The sequence below is a fragment of the Periplaneta americana genome, chromosome 5 (assembly GCF_040183065.1).
Source record: "Periplaneta americana isolate PAMFEO1 chromosome 5, P.americana_PAMFEO1_priV1, whole genome shotgun sequence".
Taxonomy (NCBI): Eukaryota; Metazoa; Arthropoda; class Insecta; order Blattodea; family Blattidae; genus Periplaneta; species Periplaneta americana.
In genome coordinates, this window is record NC_091121.1 from 126043613 (window position 1) to 126063239 (window position 19627).

The 19627-nt window shown below is 35.4% G+C and overlaps 1 protein-coding gene across 10 annotated transcripts in view; it reads right to left on the bottom strand.

Moving 5' to 3' along the window:
• LOC138700159 (uncharacterized) overlaps window positions 1-19627 on the bottom strand; it is a 356318-nt gene that overhangs the window by 290591 nt on the left and 46100 nt on the right. For all 10 annotated transcript variants that reach the window (XR_011332264.1, XR_011332263.1, XM_069826557.1 and 7 more), the window contains exon 8: window positions 3044-3265. Coding sequence is in view for 8 of the 10 variants with exons in the window: in XM_069826557.1 (XP_069682658.1) it covers window positions 3044-3265 (222 nt within the window). In the remaining 2 variants the exon portion in view is untranslated. The remainder of the gene's footprint in view (window positions 1-3043; window positions 3266-19627) is intronic.

The window sequence follows — 19627 nt, forward strand, 5'->3', positions numbered from 1 at the left end:
TAACTAGAAAGTGAGCTACTGAATTTAGTAGCAATGAATCTTTGACTAAGGAATTCTGATATCCATCTAAACATATTGCTGGAGATACCTAATTTCTGGAGTTTTAATAATAATTTATTTCTCCAAACAGAGTCATATGCTAATTGAAAGTCAATAAATATTGCCAAGGTATCTTCTTTTTTGTTAAAGCTGTTTTTTATTTCTTGGCCGAGGCATATGACTTGTTCATTAGTAGAGTGTAGTTGTCGAAAGCCAGCTTGTCTTGGTGACCAGCATTATTATAAATACCGAGTAATGCACGTGTTTAGTGAGTAGATCTGACCACTCTCTCACATGAGAGGAAAACGAATCAGAGGTGAATGGGGGTAATGTAGGCCTATAGTCCCACACAGATAATGCAACAGTAAGAGATAAAAAATAAACATTATATTTCTTAAATGTATGTTGAAAATGTCGTCTACCTTTCTGGATACAAGAATCACATCTGTGTAGAAAATTCTGAAACACCTTCTGCAACTGTATATTTGTAATTTCACTATTTTTTTAAGGTAATGATTGTTTGGCCAAACACCTGCATAGAATTGGAATATATCAGTCCCCTAACTGCCCATTGTGCAACTCAAACCAAGAAATGGATTCGGAACACCTCAAAATCTGTGCTTCAGTGGCTGGCCATGATAATATCTTTGAAAAATATTGGAGTGCAAGAGGTCAAATGACTTTATTGTCAAACGCCTGACATTAGAAAACAACAACAACAACTATTTATTTTAATTCCCTCACAGATAATAAATTACATTTAAATTCCGGGAACGAGCTGGAGAACATCTGCAACTAATTATACGATCATCAAACACTTTTTCTAATGCTTCTAATGATCTAGTGGTTGTACATGCAGTGGAGTTATCCTGCTGGAAGTATGCATACTGTTCTTCATCTTCAACCAACAACGGAGAAAAAAAAAAAAAGCCGCAGTATATGTCTCGCATATAACATTGTGAGTTGAATGTATTGTAAAACAAAATGGATCCAATTAACCTGCATGTAGTAATGCCATACCACATACTTCCACTTTCTGAGTGTTAAAAGAAACTTTATGCACTAAATGAGGACTTTCAGTGTACCAGTGCATTCTATTCTGAGAGTGGACATAACCGTTTAAATGGAACAAAGCTTCGTCCATAATTATTAATAAGTGAGATTGATCAACAGTACCATCACAAAAATTCACGTGAGTAGCTAGATCCCCTTGCTGTAATCGAACCACTGTCACTCTACAAGGATAAAAATACAGTATTTTCAGTCCTCTTAATGCTGATCTTTGTGACATACCACATTCTTGTGCCAATCAGTGTAAAGATTTCCTAGGACTTAGAAATATTCATGTCTCCAGAAAAGTGGACATCATTTTCAACATACATATGCTTTGATAAAAGTAAGATGAACATAATGTTTTGTTATCACCTCTTACCGGCGCATATTTGTATGGGACTACAGACCTAAATCACTGCCATTTATTACCGATTCATTTTCCTCCCATTGTATTCCCCACTAAACATGCGAGTTATAATCAGTTATAATTCAGTAAGTTTTATATGCACTGTAGAAGAAGGTAGCAAAAGGAGAGGGGAAAATGTCATGGGAGGAAAGGAGAGAAGATAGAAGAGAATGAGAGAGGTATGGAAGAGAGATAAGCAGAGGAGGGGAGGAGAGGAAAGAAAAGTAAATAAAGAGAGGTGGGAAGGGAAAATCAAATGGTTAGAGTATTAACTTTCCACAACCTAGTTTCAGTTCAAGTAGAATTTTTGATTGATGTTTTCTCTGGAAATTTTCAACCTACTCTAGAGCAAATAAATGCGTGATTCATTTTGCCGTCTTTATTAACTTCATCTTCATTCTCAAATCAAAGCAACACAATCAGCCCATTTTGCAACTTACATTCATTGCTTAGCTCACTTGTATAGAACTGTCATGAGGCCTCACACCTCAAAGCATTTATTCATTCCTTGTTCTAAAATGATTCAGATGAAAAAAATAGCACTACCACTAATGGTCTGATTATCTATGGCAGATTGATGATCTATGGCAGATGCAAAAAAGTTACCATGAGAGAGTCTCATGGACTTGGTTCAATTAATCTAGAAATATCTTTCAATTCCTAGCAGTGAAAAGTGTAGGAGGTTAATGCACATCTCTTAAATTTTGAAGAACAATGTAGCATACTGTGTATGGGGTGAAGAGGGGGGGGGGGGAGTGGGAGCTTCGACAAGAAGAAAAATCACACTAAATTTATAGAATGACATACATAAAAGCACAAGGAAACAAAATGAAAAATTATTATTATTACAGTAAAATCTCTCATAACTGGCACCCAAATAACGGCCAATACCAAAACAATGGTACTTTTGGCTGGGCCAAAAAAAAAAAAGAAGTTTAAATCTGCCATATTGGGCCATCAGTTTTGCCACACTAAGAAGTTTGAACGAACTTTCATTTTCAGTGAATATTCGAACCTAAAATTAGTGTATTATTTGTGTTGTGTGATTTGTTTTAATAAAGAAAATCCACACCCTTGTTATGTTTATTTAATTACATTTGGGCCATCAGTGTTATCACATTAGGAAGTTCGCACAAACTTTAATTTTCAGTGAATATTCGAACCTAAAACTAGTGTATTATTTGTGTAGTGTGATGTGTTTTAATAAGGAAAATCCACACAGTTTTTATGTTTATTCAGTTATGAGCAAGTGATAGAGAAATAACCTTCACATGGCTGAAGTTTCAATATTTGGCACCATGAAATATGAACTTTTTATTTTATATCTGTTATTTATTCAATTATCTGGCAAAATCTCGTATCTGAAACTACCTAGTCCCTTTGGTGCCAGATAAGAGGAATTCTACTGTAATTTTTTTTTATTATGAAATCATTAAATGTTGCTATTTGATCTTGATGATTAGTTTGTAACAAGAATATTTTTAACTAATCAAAATAAAATAAATCTACCTAAGTTATGTCATACATTTGATAGAAAGTACAAACCTGTTTTGTTGCACTAACAATCCTAACAACACACTGAGAATACAATGAATTGGTAGCTTTATCCAGTTCAGAAACAGCAAAATTTGCCAACTGTACAATATATGAATCAGCTGTATCTGCTGAAGAAGGGCCTCCTGTAATAACACTTCCAATGCTGCGTTTCTGTCTTATTTCCTTTTCTGGTAAATTAGTCTCTTCTGGAGAACATTCAGATTTCACAACCTACAATAGAACAAAATCGTCCATTAAATCTTTCAATATAATACATTCAAAAATTTAAAATTAGAAACTTATATATAATTTCAGGTATTTCTTGTGATGATTGTGTTAAATTTTTCTTCGTTTCTGCAACAATGGAAAATTAATTTCTCCTATGTTTCGGAATCATTTACAAATTCCACTCTCAGAAAAATGTCACTAGAGATCTGGAAGGTTCAGTCTGATCTGTTGAATCTCTTACAGTACTCACAAGTATAAACTGTATCGAGTGACATTACCCTAAGGGTGAAACTTGTAAGTAGTCCTGAAAATAAATTAAATTTCTAAATATGGTTGGAAAATCCAAAAACTTCATCACAACATATTGTGATTCAGTTTCACATAAAATAAATTACTTCTATTATCTGTACATTTCGAACTGGCAGCCCAAGGTCAAGCAATGGACTGCATTTGCCACATGTGTTAACCCAATTCTGGACCATTCTTCTCAACTAAAGCCAGCTGAGACAGCCGGAATTACCAGTTCTTCAGTTCAGTGACTCGTGCGTGGTTTGTACTTCTGTACATTTGAACATGACCTTGATCCGCCAGTTCGAAATGCACAGATAATAGCTATGCATGCAATGGAGAACATGCATAACTTTACGAGGGTTGATCAGAAGAAAGTTTACAATGCAACGTAGTATAGTGAACAACAATGTAGTTCTGAAGATGAATAAAACATTGGCAGCACCACAAATAGGCTATTTTTCACACAGCCATTCCCATAATGAGGCACTTATCACAACATAAAATCAGTTTGTCCAACCCCAATGCATGCAAAGTAGTCCTGATGGTAAAGTTAAGTTGAAAAACCAAATAAATATCTTGATTGGACTAAATTGATATTTCAACAGATGCTTTTAAAGCACAGATATAGATGTAAGTCACTATAAGTCAAATCCAGATGGTTTGTTCCATCATCTCCCAGTGGATAAAGTGAAGCTCAAGTCAAGTGTGTACCCTGCACCATGTGTGGTCGAAAATTGTCATGGAGGAAGATCACACCCTTGCTTCGAAGATCAGGATAATTCATAATAACCATCAGCAGTAATTGAGCATCCATACTGGAACACATCAACCACCATGACACCCCATGCATCCCAGAATATAGTGGCCATTGCTTTTCTTGCAAAGCACATCATTTTAATCCACTTCTTTATTGGTGACTGTTTCCAATCTCTGGTGGGAATAAAGTTAGTCACAGTGTGACTAAAAGAACATGGAACCCTCCAATGAGTAGCACTGCTGTAAATTGAAGCATGACATCATTCATTGTACTTTGTTTTTGTCAGGTAGTATGACAGCCATATGGCAAACACCTTTGAACAGAGAAACTCATTGTTACACGTGTTGAACCATTCAGATAACCATTTGCGCATCATAGCATTTGAGTTTAAATTATCCATTAGCATTGTGCAGCATATTATTGTGGATGAGAAACAGACACATTGAAATAAAATCATCATTCGACACACCAGGCAAGAAACTCAGGTTCCAAAAGGAATAACAGAAATAGATGAATATGAAAACTAGCTTCAGTGATTTAATTCACGTATGGCATGTGTTTATAGGGAATGGTAATCCTTAGACAATGAGCCAGATTTTTTTTTTTTTATTCTCCGCCACTAACTACCCTGCTGTAGTGTAAACTAGATGCTTTTAAAAGCTAGAAAATTCGCAACGAAAAGTAAAAATAGTTCTGTATAAACATCAATTTTTAATCAAATGTTTTTCCATTGACGTTAACTGCACCATCTTTTTTTGAAGGTTGCACGAGAGGATAAACAAGTTTTTACAGAATATTTTACCAGATTTTCTCACAAGTCATCTTTTCAGCATCCCTGGTGCAGAAAAAGCAGCTTTCTGAATGTTGTCTACGTATAGTGAATTCTTCTAAACTGTAAGTCTAATTTTGTTCGTGTGAGTATTCCTTATTTGTGCTGGAATTATACACATAAACTTTAATATTTTATAGTAACAATTTAATATAATATTTCATATACCGGTAACAATTTAACGAGTTTTTATTATAAATTATAAGTAAGCTTACAGTGGCAATTTAGTCCCAACCAAATTTAAAATTCCTCTTCATGATTATTTATAATCTGATCATGCACAATAAACTAATATGAGAGTGTGAAGTTGTTGTTGTTGTTCTTCTTCTTCTTAGTCACTGCCTCAGATTTTGAGGTGACATTAAAATTATTGGTGATCTTAAAAAGGAAAGATATGATAAATATATGCTATTCTACGTATTTTACTATTCACAATGTTTACACATGGGAGGTAATAGTCCCAACAGTCAAAAGACTAGGACGCAATTAGTTAGAATATTGTGACAGCTGCAACGGGGTTCGAACACGCGTCCAACAGGGTGCGCGGCAGACGAAACGCTGGTACGGGGAGCATCTGCATGCTGAAGGGCAGAGGGTGTGTATTACGTCAAAGCGACGAGGGGAGGTTGCACGCGCAACTGCTACGTGCGGAGTGAAGGGGGGACGGACCCTCCCGACTCTTCCAGAAGTCCGTCCGAAGTGGAGATATACAGATAATTCGAGAGGACACCTGTAGAAGTTTCTCGTAACTATGGTTTAGCTATAAAAGAAGAAACGCGAGCAAACCTGAGCAGTTTTCAGTTTATTCAGCCATTCAGTGAGTAAGCCAGTGAACAGAGCAAGCCAGCCAGTCTTGTGTACCGGAGTTCGACTTGAGTGTGCGTCCGCAACTGTGTCAGCATCCGAAGGCCTGAGTTCGAGTGCAGTGGACCGCAGTTGGAGGGACCTGAGTTCGAGTACAGTGGACTGTCTCTGAAGGTCTGTGGTTCGAGATACTGTGAACTCTAGTGACTGAGCTAAAAGAACTGTGAACTGAGAACTGACAGTTCTGATTTGTAAATAGTGCTTTGTGAACATTAGTTAAAATTAACAGTTCATTGTTGTTCGTAATAGTCCAAGTAAATTGTCATTGTCGTCAGTGGAGTGCTATAACGAATACTGTGTTGAGTGAAAATCCTATTGTTGACGAGAGCGTTTAAGGTGAATTGTAGAAAGGAATTATTGTTGAGATAATAAAGTTACATTGTTGTTTAGTTTAAAAAAGTTACAATATAAATGAATGATCAAAGATTTACAATAGCTAGTGTAAAAAAATATAATTAGCTACGGTTTATGCAAAGTGACATATGACAACATAATACCGTACTTCAGTTCTGTAGTTAGTGACACATGCCTAGTTTTCGAAGGTGACTACCCAGCAGTGTCTACAGATACCAATACATACTCGGCCTGTATATTTACTCTTATGAACTGCCCTGTCTTCTTCATTATTTGAAGAATGTCAGCTAACATGCAAATCACCTAGCTGCCTATTCTGATATCTGTGAGGATCAGAACTGTAATCAATACATTCCTACTTTGTGGACAACTTTGGTTCATAATTCACAATACAAAATCATTGACCATAAGTTTGAGTCCACCACTATGACGTAATAGTTAGCATGCCTGACGGTGAAACAAGTGGGTCCGGGTTCAAATCCTGGTTGGGACAAGTTACCTGGTTGAGCATTTTTCTGGGGTTTTCCCTCAACTCAATAAGCGCAAATGCTGGGTAACTTTCGGCACTGGACCCTGGACTCATATCACTGGCTTTATCACCATCTCATTCAGAAGCTAGATAATCATATCAGTTAATAAAGTGTCGTAAAAAAAAAGCTTCTTGAATCTAACCACTTGTACCTCCTGAATGGTAGAGATTTTAGTAGTATTGAAACTGCTGAGTGGGAAGCAAAGCCTCTTTTTGTAATAGACGATTATTTAGATTTTATAAAGAAATGAAGAAAGAACAAGCCTTTCAATGTCACTAAGATACAATAATCTGATTTCATCAACATAAAGATCTCAGTAACCGATTAGTAGTGATACGTTCACAGCATACATCTATAAAACCACTCTCTAAAAACCATATGTAAAAATGCCTCACACAGCATATTGGATATGTCTATCGAGTCAGATGTAATGGATGATTATGGATTTGACCAACATGGCACAGTGGAAACAAGCAGAAACAAAGCAAAGCTGAATATTAATTAATATATAATAAAATATGATTATATGAAAAAATACAAGTAAATACAAATATAATATATACAATAAGATAACAGTAATAATTAATTACACAATATTAAGAAAATAAATATGAATGACAAGAAAAGTGTAATGGTCAATATGCACAGAACTTTCCTAAAACTGTATTCAACTGTGTAACATACAAATTCAGTATCAACTAACGGCTCGTAATAAAAAAAATGTATATATGCCTGTACAATATTACAACCCTTTTACTATCAAATAGGTAAAGGAGAGGAGTATTCTTACCAATTTCTCATACAAAATGTCTATACATTACCGCTAGACGAATCTTAAGCTATGGTATCCCGTATTTCTGTTCCCATTTGGAACATTCTAAAAGACCAACTCATACTCTGTTCTGAATATCTATCTTCCTTGGTATCGAACTTGCGAGTATAAAATCTGTCTCCCTTGTTAGCAAACTTCCAAGTGAATATAATTGACAGTTTAGCTTTCCATGAAGACTATTTCCCCCTCTCCTCATTTACCCATACATCTATGCTGCTATGATGTAGGATATGGCAAGAATCCAAGTTAGAAAAGATGGCATTGATGGATGCGGGCCGACGTTGCTGATTGACCCAGCGTATACAGCTCAGTAGAGTGGCTTAAAATAAAATGGTTTCGCTTCCAGGATGTCAAACCATTTAAAATTAAATTTCGATACACTCTGAATGATATGGAAGAATGAAAAATTTTAGACACTAATCCTATGGGGCAGACGTCTCTCGAAAGGATATACTTATATACTCTCCCCTTAGAGAGGAAAAGATAGGAAAATCAAAGTATGAGGACCTAATTTTCATGCTTTCATACATTCCACCAAACTACCATGGCTTCAATACTAATATGTTGCAAACAGACGAAAAAGAAACTGAATGAATCATTAATCTGTAACTCTAGAGGGAAGATGAACCTCACAAGTAATACCAACAAGGCACCACTTAATGTCAAACTTAATTTTTATTTTTATGGTGTTAAAATCTGAAATACAAATTATATGTTGATTTGTAATAATTGTAAGTATACACTTGAATAATAGTACATAAAAGTTAGTTTCTTAAAAATTGTTTAACTGAATTGATATGATATATATTTGCCAAACAACTCTTTACATATAATGGTGGATCTCATATTTTTGTACATGGTGCAACCATTACCATTTGTTCCATATTCATGGACTTACAATATTCTTCAGTTCCCTGTTGTTAAGTTCATTAATTTAAACTATATGTATCCTATCTTTTTTTCCTTACTCACTATTTAGGAACTAATCCTAAATTACTCCCTTCCTTAGTTCCATTCATCTTACTGTCTCTTGCTCTCTTTATTAAATATATTCTATTCTATTCTTCATTTATAACATAATAATTTAAATCTCTTTATTCTTTACAAGACCATTAGTCCTACATCCCTATTTCAATTCTCTTTTCACTGATTTCTATAACCACTTATTTCACACCCCACTCCTTTTTATATCCTTGCCTTAATAAAAAAACTTATGCCTTAACTTAACTCATGCACAGTTGCTACTTAGCTACTCCTTACTTAAATCATTTTTAATTAGTTCATTTTATCAATCACTCCTTACTTACTAACAAAACTTTCCACTAATAGCTTCTTCACCACTGAAAAATAGTAATGTTGTTAGATCTGTTTCTTCCACTATTACACTGTCACTAAATTCACATGTTGTTATTTGTCTTTTCTTACTGACTTTCCTTAACTTCTAGTAAAATGTTAAATGTTATGTTTTATTTAACGACGCTCGCAACTGCAGAGGTTATATCAGCGTCGCCGGATGTGCCAGAATTTTGTCCCGCAGGAGTTCTTTTACATGCCAGTAAATCTACTGACATGAGCCTGTCGCATTTAAGCACACTTAAATGCCATCGACCTGGCCCGGGATCGAACCCGCAACCTTGGGCATAGAAGGCCAGCGCTATACCAACTCGCCAACCAGGTCGACAAACTTCTAGTATGTTTCGCTAATTTAGCACCTTGCCCTCACCATACTTCACTCCTACTTTCCATTCCCTAATAGCTCAACAGACATTATAGGCCTACATGGCTCCTCAACTTTTCATTTCAGCATACGTAACACTATCAATATCACCTTTAGTTGCTGGCCTTAAATTCACTACTCTACCATTCACTGCCATACACTCATCTTCTTTATTCTTTTCTTCATCTAGCACTTTTTCCACACTTTAACTCGATAACAGACTGGTTCTCCAACTCATCAGACCTCACAAAAGTTGGATTTACTGCAGATTCCCTTATTCCTTCACTTAACAACCCCTCCCTTTTATTCGTTATATTTCTCTCCTCTCTTTTTTAAAATACTTTATTATCTCTGTGTCACTTATACCCTTCACATTTATTGCATAGCTACCCACATTTCCTACTACCAGTACCTGCTTACTTCTCCCTTCTTCTGGTTCAATGTCTTCTCTCCACGTCATTGGCTTGCTTAACATTTGATGTACTTCTTCTTCCTGTGCGTCTTGATCTCAGGTTATAGTTTTCCTTGTGATCATGTGTATTCTTCATCCACATGTTTCACTGAATTATTCTGATCATTAAATTTTAACCAGTGTTTTCTAAATTTAGAAAAAAAGGCACTTCGTCCACTATGGTTCTCAGTCATTCATTTACAGACAACAATTTTGCCACATTTAAATATAAAACAAGAAATAATTCTCCTTAAAATTTATGACTGGTTCACAACCAATAAACTAGCACTATACATTAATAAAACAAACATAATTCAATTTAAAACCACTTCAAATTTAATCTCTGAAACATTAGACACACTTATCAACAATATATCCCTACTGGAAACATCAACAACCAAATTTCTTGGTTTGCATATATTAATAACATATGAAATTGGAAAAATCATATTAAAGAAATAATCCCCAAACTTAGCCCAGCATGCTTCGTGAAGTGTTACAGCAATTTCTAAACAGTAGGATCTTAAAGACATATTTTGCTTATTTTCATTCCATTACGCTCTACAGAATAATATTTTGGGGAAATTCTTCAGAAAATAAAAATATATTCTTACTACAAAAAGAGCAATTAGAATAATAGTTGAAGCAAAGCCTAATGAATTGTGTCGACCATTTTTTTAAATTAGAAATTCTGACCTGAACAAATCAATAGGCCTACATATATCCTTTAGTAAATTTCCTCTTATGTACCGAAATAAAGAAAATTTTCTAACATATTCAGTCATACAAAGTATAAATACCAGCAGAAATAATTATTTTCCATACACCATCATCAAATTTATCACGCTATCAAAAGGGAGTATGTTATATGGCAATAAAAATTTTCAATACTCTTCGTGAGGACATTAAGAATCATAACCAAAACCCTGGATTATTTACAGTATAACTAAAACGTTATTTAATATCTCACACTTTCTAGTCTGCAGACGAATTCTTGACATTTCACATAAACCTGCTGGGTAAATAATAATATAATAATCTTCTGTGTATATTTAATACATTATTAAATAGTAACCATATTGCATTGTGTATGTTATTGTTATTAAGGTGTTAATTCTGTACATGTTTCAAATTTGGATTTTTTTTATATGTTAAACAAGAAATGGGCATTCTGCAACTGTAAGAATATTATGGAACAAATAAATCTGTCTGTCTGTCCATCCATCCATTCATCCATCTGTCTGTCTATCTGTTTTTCTAAGAAACTTTATAGACAGCGGATACTAAATATCATATATGAAGACAAGAATGTAAGGAAAAGCATCAAAACAAGCATAAATAGGATAGAAAACTATGCTCCATCTTACATTTTTGTTACAAGTCTGACTAAAATACTCGAAACATAGTACAGAAATTGAAGCAAAAAGTTTTCAATATTCTTTACTCTAAAAGATTAAAGGTTAAAACAGTGGTCGTCAGCACTCGCTGAAATGTGCAATGGGTATGCGGTGGCATCTCATGTGCACTGTCGTGCAACATGGAGAGATAGAGAGCATACCCGCTAGCAGCTACAAGAGCACTATAGTGCACTGCGTTTTCCATGGGTAAGAGAGGCTAGCCCCAGCGTGCTCTGTGCTGACGACCCCTGGGTTAAAATATTGTTTTTGAAGTTAGTTCCCTCACATTCCAGGTACATATTTTAAGATGTTTCGCTATTCCTAACTGTTTTGTCTTTTTTGATGCTGTGGTTGTCATAATTTTATCCGTCCAATTAATCCTGTCTGTACTTCGAGTGTTTTACATTTTTTTACGTAGAGAAATTACCAGAATTACTGGGAATTTTCATATTTGCAGATGATTAGGTGATACTTGCTAACTCTGAGAATGATCTACAAAGGGTCTCCCAGCTATTATGTAATATTAGGTACTTCAACTTACAATTTAGAAATCTCAACAAAAAATACTAAAGTAATGCCATTTGTTGAAAAATATTCTAAAACATAAAAAATAATGATAAGAGATAAGATTATACAGTGGATCGTACACTATTATTTAAGCATACAATTTTATGAGATTAATCACTCAGAGACGATTTTACTTAAAGAATGTTCATTATTCTGAGAGTATGCATTTACAATTTAGAATTACGATTTTTTCCTTCCACCTCTGTTTCAAGATACTGTAATCACTGCATAATAATTGTATTAGCTTAAATACACGATCAACTATATCACAAAATTGAATATACACCTATTAACTTGCCTCGAACTCATCTCTATTACTATCTGGACAAGATGTTCAGTAGTTGCAACGTGACTGTCAGTAGTTTTACTACACCATGCGCGCGCGCCCGCACGCACGCACGCACGCGCGCACACACACACACACACACACAGATATATATAAAACACAAGAACACAAAATGAGAGAGGCCGAGGTAGAAAAAAAAAACTTAACAAAGGAGATGAATGCCAAACAGTTTCCAGATTTCGATATAACCCACGACTTAGTGTTCCAAAACTGACCTCTGACATTAATGCAATACTTAGTCAACCTGTATCTACTGAAACGATTCGTCATACTTTAAGAAGAGCAGGTTATCACAGTAGAGTAACAAGGAAAAAGCCATGGATCATGGAAGTAAACTGACGTAAAAGATAGGACGTTGCGAAAAGGTATGTAAATTGTAGTGAAGAGTTCAGGAAAACAATATCTATAGTGATTAAAGTAAATTCAACATTTTTGGTTTTGATGGACGAAATTTCGTGTGGACCAGAGTTAACAAAAAAGTTTAAAAAGGAAAATCTTCACCCAACTGTAAAACATGGTGGTGGTTCTTCTATGGTTTGGAGCTGTATGTCTGCTAATGGTATTTAGTAGTATTAGTAGTATTTATTTATTTAACCTGGTAGAGATATGACCATCAGGCCTTCTCTACCCTTCTACCAGGGGATTACAACTATAATATGAAGAATGAAATTACAATTAATATTAAAATTACAATTACAATAAAAATTAAAGTACGACAAGATTACCTGATTAATGAAAGCTAGACAATTTATCATAGAAGTTAAGAACAAAGAATATTTTTGTATTTACTGAATTACAAATTAAACCTAGAATAACAAAATTCTATAGTGATGAAATTACCATAAATTGAGAGAACTATTTATAAGAAACCATGTCTGAACGAGTCTCAATTACTGACCAAGTGCCTAGTAGGTTTGCGTTTGAATTCAATTTTATTTCGACAGTCCCTGATGCTAGCAGGTAACGAATTCCAGAGTCTTGACAGGCTATTGTGAAAGAGGATGAGTATGAGGAGGAGCAATGTGATGGTTTTGTTAGTATTGTTTCATGGCGAGAGCGTGTGTTCAGATTGTGGTGGGAAGAAAGGTAAGTGAAGCGAGACGACAGGTACAAAGGAATAGAAGAGTTCAAGATTTCGAAGAGAAGAAGTGAATGTAAATTTCTTTTCTTATTTAGTTTAAGCCAACCTATTGTTTCCAAGGATGGGGTAATATGATCATATTTATGAACATTGCTTACAAAACGTACACACAAATTATGAGCACGTTGAAGTTTCGTTTTGTTGTCGCTGGAAAGGTCAGTCAGTAAAATGTCAGCATAGTCAAAATAGGGAAATACAAGCATCTGCACAAGAGACTTTTTTAAGCAAGGGAAGATGAACATTTACCCTTTTTAGCACATGGATAATAGGATATACTTTTCTGCAGGTTTCTGTGATTTGCATGTCCCAGTTGAGATTATTATCCATGTGAATGCCAAGATTTTTTACTGAAGAACTGAAAGGGATATGCACTGTTCTTACTTTAATGGGGGAAATGTCGAGGTGCTTTACAGTGTCGATTTGCCATTTGTGTCCTAATATAATTGCTTGTGTCTTTCCAGGATTGATATTAAGATGGAATTTCTTTGTCCATGTCACAATCGAGTCAATGTCTTCGTTTAGTTTGTCTATAGCGTCGTTTACTCGGTCTAAGCGGGAAGAGATGTAGCACTGAAGGTCGTCAGCATACAAGTGATAGTTGCAATGCCTTACAAGGGATGTAATATCATTGAGATATATTGTGAACAACAATGATCCGAGTACCGACCCCTGTGGTATACCTGATGTTATGTTAAGCCAAGAAGAGCTTCGATTCCCGGATACAACACATTGTTGTTTTTCCCGTAAGTAGGATTCGAACCAACTCACAGTAGTCTCTGACAAATACAGATTTCTCAATTTATGGGTGAGAAGGTCCAAATTTACAGAGTTGAGAGCTTTGCTAAGGTCAAGAAGTGTTAGTAATGTTACTTTATTAGAGTCTATTACTTCACGAATGTCTTCGGTCACTTTAAGTAGAGCAGTGCTTGTGTTGTGTCCAGCTCTGAAACCTGACTGATACTTGTCGAATAGTTTGTGTTCGTTCATGTAGTTAGTAATTTGTCTGTGTACAATTCTTTCCAGTGGTTTTGAAATGGATGGCAGGATGCTTATTGGTCTATAGTCGTTCGGGTCGGTGGGAACTTTGACTTTTGGAAGAGGAAGAACAAAAGCTCGCTTCCATATTTTAGGGAAAGTTGAAGTGATTAAGGAACTATTGAATATGTGTGCAATTGTAGATATTACTATGTCTTGTATTTTCTGTATGAGTAATATGCTAATGTTGTCCGGCCCTTGAGCTTTCGTCTTGATGCGTCGGATGGCTTTCATTACGTCAATAGGAGTGACGTCGGTAAAATAGAATTTGTCTCGAGTTGGGGGAGCTGAGTCAGGCAAAACTGTGTCTTGTTTCGTTGTGTCGTTTAAGGTGGGGTCCTTTACAAAGTGTTCGTTCAAGCGGTCAAGTGGGATGGGAACGTCTGCTTGTTCAATAGCCCTTCCAAGTCCAATAACCTTCAGATTTTTCCATAACTCGGAAGGGGTTATGTTGGGCTCTATAATTTTGTAAGAGTATTTGAGTTTAGCGTTTCTTATTAGTTGAGTTGTTCTATTTCTGAGGTGTTTATAGAAATTAAAATATTCGTCGTTTTTGTTGTGGGTGTATTTTCTATAGGCTAAGTCGCGTTCAGACATCAGGCTACGTATTTCAGTCGTCATCCAAGGGGTTGGGGTCTTTCTGGTACGTTTGGTCTTTAATGGTGCATGTTTGTCATAAAGTTGAAGTATTAACGTATTGAATAAGTCTACTTTCTCGTCTACAGTTCGTAATGTCCAGATCATGTGCCATGGAAGTTGTGCAGCATCTTCTTTCAGTGCAATATCATCTATTCTTTTAATATCCCTGTAAGTAATTACTCTAGGATCGATTTAGGACACTGCAGATTAAACGATAGATAAATGATATCATGCCCTGATAGTCCTGGTGCAGGCAACTGTCCATGCGTCAGTATTTTGTTGGGATTGTTAGTAATTATAAAGTCCAGTAATATGTCTGTACCTTCCGTATGATATGTGGGAGCTAGGGTAGGATTACCATATCAAGGCACTGGAAGAATGATTGAAGTCTTTTAGTCGTACTAGAATGTGAGGCAAGTAAATTTGAATTGAAGTCCCTCATTATTATAACGTTCTCATATTGCAGCGTTACATTTAGTAAGGAGGTTTCGAAATCATCTACATCAGATATATGTGGGGGGGTTTATATACGACACACACTAGACATTTTGTAAATAAGGTGCAAATTTCAATGAACATGAATTCGGGTTTGGGTACACACACAAAGGAAGCATGCAAACGCTGGTAACCTGCTCGCTGGCTGCCAGCGCCGATTGCCTGCGCCTATCGGCGCTGAGTGGTGGACACAGAGAACGCGTGTTAAAGCGGTAAAACCTGCCAGTTGCTTTCACGATGACTAGCTCGTCTGATGAAGACTTTCTTCTATATTTTGATAGTCTCATATAGATGTATTAAAAGAGACAAGAAAAACAATTTACATTCATCAATAAATCTTTGTAAAAAAGGTGTTGTGAATAACATCCTTCTTTAGTGAGCTGAATGCAGACGAAGATACATTTCTTCAGTATACCAGAATCACTTTGGACACATTTTATTACATTGTAAATGCAGTGGAACATCTTTTAACCAAAAACTGGTGTAATTGATATCTATGGTAGTAGATTTTTTTAAAAAGTGTAGATATTCATCTCCTCACGTACTTGACCACATTTTCTACTTGTTTTCTTTTGTAAATATTGAAACTTCTGCCTTTCAATATGTAGCACAGAATCATTGAATACATCTGTTGGCCTACGTCTTCTTTTTCTGTAACAGATACACAAGAGGATTCCAAAAACGTCGTAGTAGGCATAATATCAGGCACTCTGACGCAGTAGGCCGTGGTTTATCGTTAGATCTCGGATTTTAGGTTAAATACCTATTTTTATCTGTAGAGATAACTCAAAACTAGTTAAATATCTTCATATTTTATGTACAATATGAATATTTGAAAGCGGTTTTGCGGTTCTTAAAAATGCATATATTTAAGGTTTTAGAGCGTAAAATTGTCCATTTATCTTTGTTACGCAGGCCTATATATTTTTAAATTTTCGTGTAACATGAAAGAGAAAGTTTTGAATGTAATGGGATGCGTATGGTACAAGTATCCTGTAACAGTTTGGTTGTAGGAAAGAAGAAATTCCTGGAAGGACTGGTTTTGTTGAGCACTTGAACAGACAGTAGAAATGTGAAGAATAGGGAGGGTGTATGTAGTTCTCCCTAAAGATATTAGCATGGTAAATATTGCTAGATTTAAATAGGTATCCATTGCTTCAGTATCACTGAGAAGCATTTTTTCCATTATAAAATGATTCTGTCTAAGAAAAGGCAAAGATTGACGATAGAAAATTAGAGAAAAACGTAGTTATGTATTGAAATGCCAATTATGAATAATGTGTTAACTGTAAATTCATTGGTAAATTAATTAATTTAATTGTAATATAAGCACTTATGTATTAGCAGCCTTAGAGCACTGAGGCCGATGAATTATTTAAAAATTATGTACCAGTATTCAGAATTTAAGACTTAACAGAAATCAAGTTTCTAATCGCAATATTTTTCTTACTGTTTTGTCACTGTATACCGTAATATTCAATACTTACTAATTAATTGCATTTTTATAGTTACTGTAGTTCGTGTGGCTAGAAATTACACTTTAGCTGCATAAAATAGTAATTTTAGCTACTTGAAACTGTATTTTTAGCTGCCTAAATCCATGTTTTTAATGCCTAATTTGATAAATTCAGGACCTATTTTAGGTGCCTAAAAGTCAGTTTTTAAATGCCTAAAAATCCGAGATCTAGTCATCATTCTGTGGGAAAAATTAGGGCTTAATGTCACTAATATCCTCTCTATTCGGTGAGGGTGAGGATGGTGTTGCACTACGATGGTCGTCGAATTCAGTCGCTGTCGAGAATAAAACTGTGTCTCATCTGGATTACCAGGAGCTACAGACACTTTGCTCAAATTCCCTGGGTTTCACTACATGTTAAGGAACTTCATAGCTTAAAAAATGTGATCATTTTACTGTGTGATCGCTGCAGTTACCAGGATCTCCACATCGAGAAGGTGGAATTTTCCCAAGTTTGACGGCAAATTGTTTATTGTTTAGTTAACTGTCTGAAGACAGATATAAACCTCATTAAGTAACACCAATAAGGTATCACTCATGAGGCAACTACGCTAGACGATAAAGGGGTAGGGTGGACAGTTAGTTTTCCCATCCTTTGCATACATCGCTAACTAGAAACATATTACACTAATGGACTGCAAACTAATCTCTTATAGTAGCCTATACTTCCACTTCATCCTCAGCTTTGTTTCTAAGAAGAGTACTATAAAGAGAATTAATTAGCTCTAATGTAGCATTTCGTAAGCAATCAAATCAACAACCGAAGTGTTGGAAGATAAAAGTTATCAAATTAATCGATAAGATTTTTCAGAAAACATTTTAAAAACGTAATCCCATCTTACCTATAGAAAAAAATGTTTATAAAATATTTTTAAGAAATTCCCCATTTAAAGGTTTCTTAGTCTGCTTAGTCTAATTTCCCCATTAGGATCATATAAACCTTTTAAAAATAAATTTTTGTGACATAATGTTTAATCTAGAAATCCCTCAATTATTGTGAAACATTTTCTATTCTTATCTTTAGGCCTAGATATTTTACTTACTGTCCTGCTTCATTTCTGCACTTATCCCTTTCCAACAACTTTATTCTTCACTAATCGGCGATGTATGCAATGGAGGGGGAAAGGAACTGGCCACCCTACCTCATTATCTCCTGGCCTAGTTTCCTCATAAATTATGCTTTTTGTATCAATTGTGAGGTTCAGACCTGTCTTCGGACAGTTGACTAAACAATTACTACATTCCTTTTGCTATGGTACTTATTTTTTTTAGCCCATATCGTGGGATTGTTATAAACAGCAGCAATTAATGCAGCACTATTAATTTTACTTTCTACTGTGCACCGATAATACAGAATACAGGCGTCAACAACCAGCAAGCAGGAATTAAAGATTCATTCCAGTAAACTTGTAGGCGCTTGTTGCACGCATTGACAGGTACAAACCTGTATCCTTTATGTTCGGACCTCATTAGTTAACATGCAGAACTTCTTGGCGTGGGTAAGCGCGTGTCGGCGCTGGTAACCTGAAAGCGGGAAACCAGCGTTCTTTGTGTGCGTACCATTCCGGAAACTTGTAGGCGCTTGTTGCACGCATTGACAAGTACGAACCTGCTTCCTTTCTGTTCGGACCTCATTAGCTAACACGTAAAACTTCTTGGCGCTGGTAAGCACGTGTCGGCGCCGGCAACCTGAAAGCAGGAAACCTGCTTCCTTTGTGTGCGTACCCTTTGGCACACTACTGGCTTGGTGAATGGTGAATAATTTTAGGTCGCAAATCGGATCTAATATAACCAGCCACCCCTCCTCCTCTCTTGCCCTCTCTGTCATTACAGCAAAGCGTATAGCCAGGAAGAATAAAGTGTGGAGAAAATGGGCTTGGAGTTGTACTATCAATTCCAGCATGACAACGACCCAAAACATACTGCCCTCAATGTTAAGTTGTGGCTGCTATATAACACCCCAAAACGCTTGAATACACCACCTCAATTCCCAGATCTTAATCCAATTGAGAATTTGTGGTGAGAATTGGAAAAAAGGGTACAAAAACACCTTGTGACAAGTAAAAGTCAGCTTAAGGCTGCTTTAATTCAAGAATGGTCAAATATTTCTAGTTTCATCATCACAAATAAATTAGTATGACTGAGAGAAATTATTAAAGCCAAGCGACTGTCCACAAAGTATTGAGTTCATTGTTCTTGTAAATAATGTTTTTTTTTTCCTACGTACCATGAAATTATGTGATGTTGAAATAATTTGTGTTTTGTTAAATTTAATTTTATTTCATTACCATTGTAAACAAATTACCCACAAACTATGTTTAATTGGAGAAATGATAATAGACGTTATAATTATATTTGTTTTGTATGTAAATTATACTGCTAAATGCAATATATAATTCAATTTACATGAAAACTGTAAGTGTACGATCAATTATGAGAGCCACTGTAGAACAAGTAAGTCACTTTAATTACTTCGCTGTGATATTACATATGAAAAAGATGAAGATTTAGAGATCAAATTAAACAGATTTAGTCAGATGTGCAGAAAAATAAAACGGATTTTGACAAGAAAAGCACGAAAAGACACACAAATTCAGTTTTATA